General features: G+C 42.2%; 1 protein-coding gene across 1 annotated transcript; it reads right to left on the bottom strand.

Moving 5' to 3' along the window:
- Nucleotides 1-4,985: 4,985 nt before the first annotated feature.
- On the bottom strand, nt 4,986-6,492 carry LOC112095712. Its single transcript, XM_024177819.1, has 4 exons — nt 6,385-6,492; nt 6,013-6,311; nt 5,689-5,867; nt 4,986-5,551 (listed from the first exon to the last, which is right to left on the bottom strand). The coding sequence occupies exons 1-4, from the start codon at nt 6,490-6,492 to the stop codon at nt 4,986-4,988; spliced, it is 1,152 nt and encodes a 383-aa protein (XP_024033587.1).
- Between the last annotated feature and the right edge of the window lie 2,985 nt (nt 6,493-9,477).

The following is a 9,477-nucleotide window of genomic DNA, read 5'->3' as shown; positions in this document are numbered from 1 at the left end:
GGAGCGAGATCAAATAGCTGCGCGCCATTCTGACCGTGCTGTAGAATTGGAAGGTGAGGTACGCAAGTTGGCGCAGATGATGGATATGATCCAGGGCAAGAGAAAAGCCTCCAAGCTAGAGGATAATGCTGGATGAAGAATCTTCGCTATCAGCCGAGATCATGGGTACTGTAATCCCAAGAGATTTCTGATTTTCCGACCTCAAATACTCCAGGAAAAGTGACCCGCTAGTACATATTGAGCGTTTCAATGACATGACGGGTGTGCAGGGGCTAACACCAGCTCAGAGTTGCAAGGTATTCCTGTTGACACTAGAGGGACGAGCCCGAGAATGGTACCGTAATCTGCCACGAGGAAGTATAAGGGGATATGAGTAGATGTGCCAAGAGTTGGCGGAGCAGTTTCGAGGAGCGATAGCCCCAGAGGACAATATGATGGAATTGATGGGGATGAAGCAGGAGGAACACGAATCCCTTCGGGATTTTGTGAAAAGATATCATCGGACCGTACTTGATCTGGGAGCTTTTAATCACCCGCAGGCATTGCGGGGATTAATAGAGGGTGTGACGATAGGTTGATTATGGTACAACTTGAGAAGTTCTATCGTTCAAAATTATTCGACGGGGTATGAGCAGGCGAAGAGAGACATAAAAATTGAAGAGGAAAAAACGGCAAGGATAAAGAGTAAGCAACTAGAGGAGCTGGGGCGAAAGGAAAAGAGAACCCTGAATGGGAGTGGGTCAGGAAAGCGAGCTGGAGAATCATCAGTAATGGGTGGAATATCAGCTCGGTCTCGCCCTTATCTCATAACTCAGAGACCGCAACAGTTCCAACACAACCGAACTCAGCCTCAACGCCCCCCATTCCCGGAGCGGCAACGAGAATTCCAGCAGATGGCTGCCCATCCTTATCACAACGCTCCCAGGGCGCTGCATGCAGTTAACTCCAGGGCTGGTCGACCAAACCAGCTACCTGCAATACCAACCCGGGATGATAAACAGTACACCCCATCGAAAGTCTCTCTAGAGGAGTTGTATGAGAGGATCAATAGACGAGGCCTGCTGTACCCTCCTGCCCCTATAACCAAACCCGCCCACAAATATGATAAAAGCAGATTCTGCAAATTCCACGACACTCATGGTCACACTATCAATCAGTGTCGTGACCTGAAGACTCAGGTGAAGGATTTGGTGAGGAACCGGTACTTGGATGAGTATGTAGATGGAGTGTCCCCTATCATTGAATCACAATACACGCTAGATGATGGAGTTGAGAGAAGTCTAGAGCGTGAGCAGCGAACTATCCGAGTGATAGCAGGAGGGCCGACATTGGCTAAAGATTTGAACAGAGCACGGAAGAATTATGAGAGATATGCTCTGACCAGCAAAGATGTGCTATTCAATTTGCCAACAGCCAAGAAGGCGAAAGTAAGGTAAGTTCCCATTATGTGGACAGATGAAGATGAAGATGAAGAAGGTGTCTTATACCCTCATGAGGATGCACTGGTGATCAAGGCGATGGTGGCGGGTAAAGAATTCCGGCGAATACTGGTGGATACAGGCAGCTCGATCGACATACTATTTAAGTCGGCCCTAAACGATATGTGGCTTACGGATTTGAAATTGGAACAGAAAAACACATCTTTGAAGGGATTTGGAGGAGGATGGTTGACCCCCATGGGGATCGTCGAGCAGTCGATTACTGTAGGAACAAAACCATTTGAAAAGACAGTGATACTGGACTTTGTAGTAGTGGAAGAGAAAAGCCCTTATCAGATGATACTGGAGCGACCTTTCATGAGGGTAAGCCAATGCGTTTTATCCACACATTATCTGGCGATGAAATACAGATTGAACGGGGTTGTGGGCGTAGTAAAAGGTGACCAGAGAATGACAAGGAATTGCTACGCCACAGCCGCCAAGGAAACATTATAAGTTACCACTCTGGATAACCGAGGAGATTTTAAAAAGAGTCGCTAGGAGCCAGCTGAGAAACTGGAAGAGGTTTTGGTGAGCAAGAATAACCCGAGCAGAGTGGTAAGAATTGGGTCAGGATTGGGCGAGGCGATAAAAGGCGAGCTGGTAAAGTGCCTACAGTCCCATGCATATATATTTGCCTGGTCGCATGAGGACATGCCAGGAATTGATCCCGGGGTAGCTCAAGCTGGCAATCAGGAAATGGGTAAGACCGGTGAGGCAGAGAAGGAGGTGCTTTAACTAAGAAAGGTACGAGGCCATAAATGCTGAGGAGGAGAAGCTGTTGAGAGCATGATTCATAAAGGAGGCTAAATACCCAGAGTGAATTTCCAATGTAGTGTTGGTAAAGAATGCCAATGGAAAATGGAGAATGTGTGTGGATTTCACAGACCTTCACAAGGCATGCCCAAAAGATGGCTTTCCCTTACCTAAAATAGATCAATTGGTTGACTCAACGGCGGGTTACAGTCTGCTCAGCTTCATGGATGCTTTTTCGGGATACAACCAGATACCCATGGACGAGTAGGATGAGGAGAGTACCACCTTTATAACTAACATGGGTTTGTTTTGCTATAGGGTGATGCCATTTGGCCTGAAAAATGCATGGGCTACCTATCAAAGGTTGGTGATTAAGATTTTCAAGCCATTGATCGGTCACACAATAGAGGTATACGTGGACGATATGATCACAAAGTTTAAAGAACCGAACAATCATGTGAAGCACTTGGAAGAGACCTTTGAACTACTGAGGAAGTACCAAATGAAGTTGAATCCGGAGAAATGTGCATTTAGAGTTAGCTCGAGCAAATTTTTGGGGTTCCTAGTGAGCCACCGAGGGATAGAGGCCAACCCGGAAAAAATACGGGTAGTAACAGAAATGAAGTCCCCCCGGACAGTTAAGGAGGTGCAGAGCCTTACAGGGAAGTTGGCAGCATTGAACTAGTTCATCTCGCGGGCCACGGATAAATGTCATCCTTTCTTCCAAACTATAAACAAAGGGAGAAAAATGGAGTGTACATCAGAATGTGAGGAGGCATTCGGGCAGCTGAAGGAATATCTTACCCGTGCCCCGTTACTATCGACTCCGAGAGAAGGTGACAAGCTGTATTTGTACTTGGCTGTCTCTAAATGGGCTACCAGCTCGGTATTAGTTAGAGAAGAAGAATGAAAGCAACACCCCGTGTACTACACTAGCAAGGCCCTGGTGGACACAGAAACTAGATATCCACTGATGGAGAAATATGAGTTAGCTTTAATAACGGCAGCACGCAATCTCAGACCATATTTACAAGCCCACCCGATAGTAGTGATGACTGACCAACTTCTTCGACAAATACTCCAAAAACCAGATGCATTTGGTCGGCTAGTAAAATGGTCTGTAGAGCTTAGCGAATTCGACCTATCTTACAGACCACGAGGAGCAATCAAAACTCAAGCCCTGACCGATTTTATGGTTGACCGTATTGAACCAGGGGAAGAAGTTCAGGATAAGCAACCAGTTAAACAGGAGAAACCAAAAGGGGTGTGACTGGTAATGGTTGATGGGTCACGTAGTGAACAGGGGTCCGGAGCAGGAGTTGTAATACGAAGCCCAGAAGGGGCTGAGGTATCCTATGCAGTAAAGTTCGAATTCCAGCTCATAAATAACCCAGCCGAATATGAAGCATTCATCGCTGGGCTCAGGCTGGCACACGCACTACGAGCAGAGAGTGGCCAAATGCCAGCAAAGAATCATGCGCTACTACAACAAGAATGTGTGCATGAGGCAGTTCCGAGCAGGAGATTGGGTACTTAGAAAAGTGAACCAAAACACAAGAGATCCTAATCATGGCGTTCTTAGCCCGAAATGGGAGGGCTCGTACAGAGTAGTACGAACAACTGGCCTAGGAGCTTACCAGCTGACTTACCCAGATGGACGAGATGTGAAGAAGTCGTGGAACGCTGAGCACTTGAAGAAATACTTCCAGTAAGCAAAGTGTTTTACCAAGTTTTTTATTTCGATAAGCTATTTCTGTTAAATGCATGATAATGAATTGTGGCACATGCATATATTTCGCCTTTTGTAATCCATGCAAAGTTCAATAAAGATGAATTCAACATAAGAATCCCTTGTTAGACAAATTTTACTAAGGCAAACAAGTGTCTATTCCTACTCGGTCGGCTAAAGGACCAGCAGGCAAAATCCATTAAATTAGTTAAGGCAAGCAAGTGTCTATTCCTGCTCGGTCGGCTAAAGGACCAGCAGGTAAAACCCATTAAATTAGTTAAGGCAAGGAATCGCTTATTTTTCCTCAGTCACTCAAAGACAAGCAAACATATTTTTTAAGGTAATTTGCAGAAACAACTCATAAGAAAAATCATGGCAAGAAAACAACTGGAAAGCATCAAAAGTTTATAAACATTCAAGCGTTTGTAAACAAAATGAAAATTCAGAATTTACATAAAAAACAAGCCTAAGGATTAGAAGGATCAGCAGCCTCAGTAGGAGAATGATCAGCAATCTTGGAAAGAGGAGGACCAGCGACTTCTGAAGGAGCATGCGTTGACCCCTGACCTGCTTCCAGAGCATGATCCCCTGCTTCCTCCTCCAGCGCCCCACCTAAAGGTGCCTTAACCTGATCTTGGTCCCTCTGGCCTTTATCCCCCTGATTTGACTCAGCCGTATATTTCTGCACTCCCGCCTCCAGTTTGCTCATGATGCACTTAGCAAAAGGCGAGCCCAGAGTTATACTCTGCATTTAGCCGATCGTCCACCTCAGCAGATTTACCTTTCAGCTCGGCTACCTGCTCATTCAAGGACTTGATTTGCTCCTCGAGGGCCGTCTTCAAGGTATCTCGTTCACTTTGAGTAGCCTGGAGACCAGACTTCAGGTCACCCAACTCGCTCTCAAGCTTGGAGGAGTTGGACTCAGTAATGGCCACTTTCTCCTCCAGGTCCATGATCTGCTTATGTAGATCAAACAGCTTCTCCTTCGAGCGATTAGCAGACTCATCCTTTTTCTTTAAGTCCTAGTTGTCAGCTTGAAGCCTCCTCTCATGGCGCGTGGACTTGTTCTTGTAGCAAGAAACCAGAGTAGCCAGCTTAAAGGAGACCCTCTGAACGGAACCAGCTAACTCGCTAAGGTTTATGCTTTTAATATCTTTGACCATTTTAGGTCCCATTAACTTGCCAGAGTCCCTATGGTACGAGGTCAGATGGTCACCCTGGTCCCGAGGCGGAAGAGGAGAAGATCGGTCTCTAGATTGAACACTAACCTCAGGACTCTTGTCGCTAACCTTCTCCCCACCATTCGTTCGAGGTGGAGGAGGGGGTAGAGTAGGAGCAGAAGCCTTGGAAGAACCAACATTGATTTTCTTCAGGGGAGGGGGGTTGCTGGAGCCACTTGAACCCCGAGCACGTTTCTTTGACATAGCGCTGAGGATCTTGTTATCCATCCCGACAGCTACGTCCACTAAGCGTGACCCGACAAGATTTGTTACCAACAGGAGATTTTTACAGGTAGACTCGTTCACCAGAGCAGTTTCCACCATGAGCAATAGTTTGTCGTCAAGTTTCTTGATCAGGCCCCACGACTCTGAAAGAATAAACAAGGTTAAGGAACCCAATAAGTAACAATCAGAGAAGTGAAATATATAGAAAAATAAACGACCTGGGGTGACAAAACGCGTTGGAAGGTGAATATCACCACCAAGCGAATGGATTGCTGGATACCAATTTCTCCCAGCAAAGAAGAATTTGTTCTTCCAGTTTTTACATGAGGAAGGAAAGTCGGTGATAAGTTCCTCTTCACAAAGCTTGACATGAAGTAGTACCAGCTTGCTTCCCTTGGGCTGCTCCTCAGTTGATACAAATGCTTTACTTCCACAAGGGAAGGCTCCCCGAGTCCACACCTTTCCCATAGCACATACAAAGCTGAAAAAACCCTCCACCCGTTCGGGTGAAGCTGACCGGGAGCCAGATGCATGCTACCCAATATCCTAACAAAATAAGGTTGAAGGGGCAACCAAGTCCCTCTCCAGATGCATCGTTACATACCCTCTTGGAGGCCGACTGGGGACGTCACCTTTCCCAGGGATTACAAGGAGAACCTCCTCAGGGATATTGTAAAGATTTCTAAGCTTGAGTAGGTCAGTGTGGAAAGTAGCACAAGTAATATAGTCAATAGGGTAAGCATCTGCCTCTCTCCTATGACCAAGGTTTCTCTTCTTAGAGGGTCTGCTCGGCTCGGAACTGCTCTCCTCACCATCACCCACTTTCCTCAGGAACCCCAGCCCCCTTAGAACTATGATTCTCACCAGAGCCCGACGCTGGTCCACCACGGTTTCCCACGGGTTCTAAATCAGGGGAAGGCAAAGTGGTCATGGGACGAGGGTATTCAAAGGTATCCCTATGATAGGAGGGACCTACACTGCGAGAAGAGCATAGGGGATCATTGGGTCTAAACAAGTTGGGGTATGAATCCTCTACCTCTTCGTCACTCTCATCTACAATTATTTTTCCCTTTCGGTTTGACATATTGAAATCTTAAAAGGGAAAGCACAGCAAATCCAAGTATATGGGTACAAAAAAGGGACAATACAGAACCCAAGCAACAACAACCAGAGAAGAAGTTAAAGGCGATACCTGGAATAGATTGGCACTGGCAGCGTTACCGTGACGAAGAAAGGGCCCAGCAAACAGAGGTTTCCGACGCGGAAAGTGCGATTAAAGTCCAAAGAGGGAGTTGGCTTACGGCGGAATGGCAGATAGCGAAACACAATGGTAGTTTCAATTTAGGGATTTAAAACGAAATGGAGGAATGTAGGCGTTTAAGTTACGCGGCTGTCAGCTTAATTGCCGCATATCGAGGATAGATAAGCCGTCGTTTCAAATTTCAAATTTCAAATACGAAAGGGCAAGAAGCGACACGTCACTGTCCATTAGAAAAGGCCTGATGAGATGTTAGCCCAGCTATATATTGGACACGCTCACGAAGGCCCATACTCAGACCGAAATCTTCTTAAACAAGATAAGGAACCTCAGGTCCGTCACAACAACACGAGGACCAGAGAGATATTTCCCGAGGTTGGTAAGATCTAATTCTCAGTTTCTAATCTTAACTCGTTTCACTCACAAGACCATAAACTGGGGTACTGGTGTTGAGTAATGAAAAATACCAGCTCGGCCATGCCCTCATCTCTCGCCCTGAGGCGAATCTCCTTAGCTGAATGGCACGAGAAAAGTCCTGGTAAAACATCTTATACATGCATGTGCCAACTAGAGACGAGCACCAACCAGAGAAATATACCAACCAGAGATGTATACCGGCCAAATGCTCATCGCCCAAAGAAAGGACACACGATCTCACGAAATCGCGATAGTTTCGCTATGTCCCGAACCGTTGGAAAGGACATGGCATCCCACGTTTTCCCACGATCTAGTGGTTAGAGATCCATGAGGGTTTGCCATCACTCGGAAAAGGGGGACGTGAAGAGTACGCAGAAACATGGGACAACGGCTATAAGAAGCCATGAGACCGATAAAAAAGGGAAAAAAGATGGAGAGTAAAGGGAAAACTCTGCCAAATTGAAACCAGATTACATTCCATACAAACTTTTGAGAGCATTACAAGAAATCACACAATTCAAATTACATAGTTTCCCCGTAAACACATTGTACTAACTTAAGCAGCGGAGGGTTTACGCCGGTAAAACCACCGGCATCTCTGATTTGTTTTTGTGAACGCAGGCTTAGAAAGAGGAGAAAGGGTGATTCAAACCCCAGGGACTCAAGCAATCGTTGAAACAGAAAGAATGTGATATGGCCGAGCAGATTTCAACATCAATAACAATGTCACAATTTTTTTTGGGGGGGGGGGGTGGGGGGTGGGGGTGTTGGTGAATTCTTTCAAGTTATCAATTCTGTGATATAGTAACTTTTTATGATGTAGTATTGAGGTAATTTAGGTTTTAAGTCATTTATCATAAAAAAAAATTTAAATATCAAATAAATTTGATAGTTTGAGATAAATATAACTTCTTAAGATAGTATTGGTAAAAATAAATAAAAATATTATAGATCCTTTATTATATAAATATGGGATAAAATCAAGTTAATTTTTAAATTATAACAATAAGTGTTTACTAAAAATTTTTACTTTAGTAATTTTCAAATATAATATCAAATAGAGTCCACCAAGAAGTATAAATAAGTGTGGTATAAAATCAATTCAATTTTTGAATTATAATAATAAATTTTTATCAAAAAACTTAAAAACGCAATATTCTAAGGATGGCATAGAAAGTCAAGTGCTTTAAGGGTGCGTTTGGCACACTGCATTGTATTATGCTGTATTACATTATTTTAATACTGGCGTATTGTATTATGCTGTATTGCATTAGCATTGTATTATAATAATGTTGTACAATGCTTGATGCTACACTATACTGTATTATTTTTTTAATTAATTTAAATTAAATATTATATTATATTAATATATTTAAATAGCATTAATGTTTTATGTTATTATTTATATTATTATTAAATTTATTCATATTTAAATATTTTTATTAGTTATAATAAGTTATAAATTTATTAATAAATTATAATGTAAAAATAAAAAAATATACTATTATTGAATGATAAATTATTTATTTATTAATTTATATTAATAATTATAATGTAAAAACAAATAAAATAAAAATATTATATTAAATTAAAAACTATATTTATTTATTATTTTAGTATTATAATAATAATAAAGTAAAAAACAAAAGCAAAAAAAAAAAAAAAAAAACAAAGCTAGTTGACGCATTAGCCCCCACCCCAATCCCTTGCAATTTTATTTCAAACATGAATGTAAACAGTATTATAATATACTATAATCACATGCACCAAACATGCCCTAAGGGATTAAAAGACTAAAAAATCAACAGGCAATGATTAGAATTTAGGAAGAGTAATTATTACTTACTGAAAAAAAAAAATTGCAGGATTAGAAGCCGTAGCCAAAGTTCAAAACGGAAGACCAATTGTCCTATTCATCCGTTTTTCTACAGACTCGAAGGAATGATGATGACATAACACTGTAATAGAAATTAATACCAAGCCGCAACTGTTGAAATGTGACTTCAAAACTGATCGACCGACATTGTCGTTATTTGTTTCGGTTTCAAATGGAAATGTCGTTTATAATACAAAAGAGAACACCTTACACAGTTAATACCTATGAGTAGCGGTAGGCATTCGGATCTAGTTTTGGATTTGGCTCGGTTTGAATTGAAGCTTTAAACTAATTTAGATTTAAAACTCAAAATTAATTGATTATATATTAATACCTGATTGGGTTAATTAAATAAATTGAAAAAAACTGCCAAAAAAATTTAAAAAACTCATATCAATCTAATTCTAACACTCTCAATATCATGAACATATGCTAATCACTTGCATACTCTTCTTCTTCTTTTTTTCTTTCTGGCACTGGCCTTTTTCACTTCTTTTCAAATTTTTTCCAATCTTTTT

The sequence above is a fragment of the Citrus clementina genome, unplaced genomic scaffold (genome assembly GCF_000493195.1).
Source record: "Citrus clementina cultivar Clemenules unplaced genomic scaffold, Citrus_clementina_v1.0 scaffold_1, whole genome shotgun sequence".
Taxonomy (NCBI): domain Eukaryota; kingdom Viridiplantae; phylum Streptophyta; class Magnoliopsida; order Sapindales; family Rutaceae; genus Citrus; species Citrus x clementina.
Note: the sequence above shows the minus strand (reverse complement) of the source record. Positions and strands in the feature narration are given on the sequence as shown.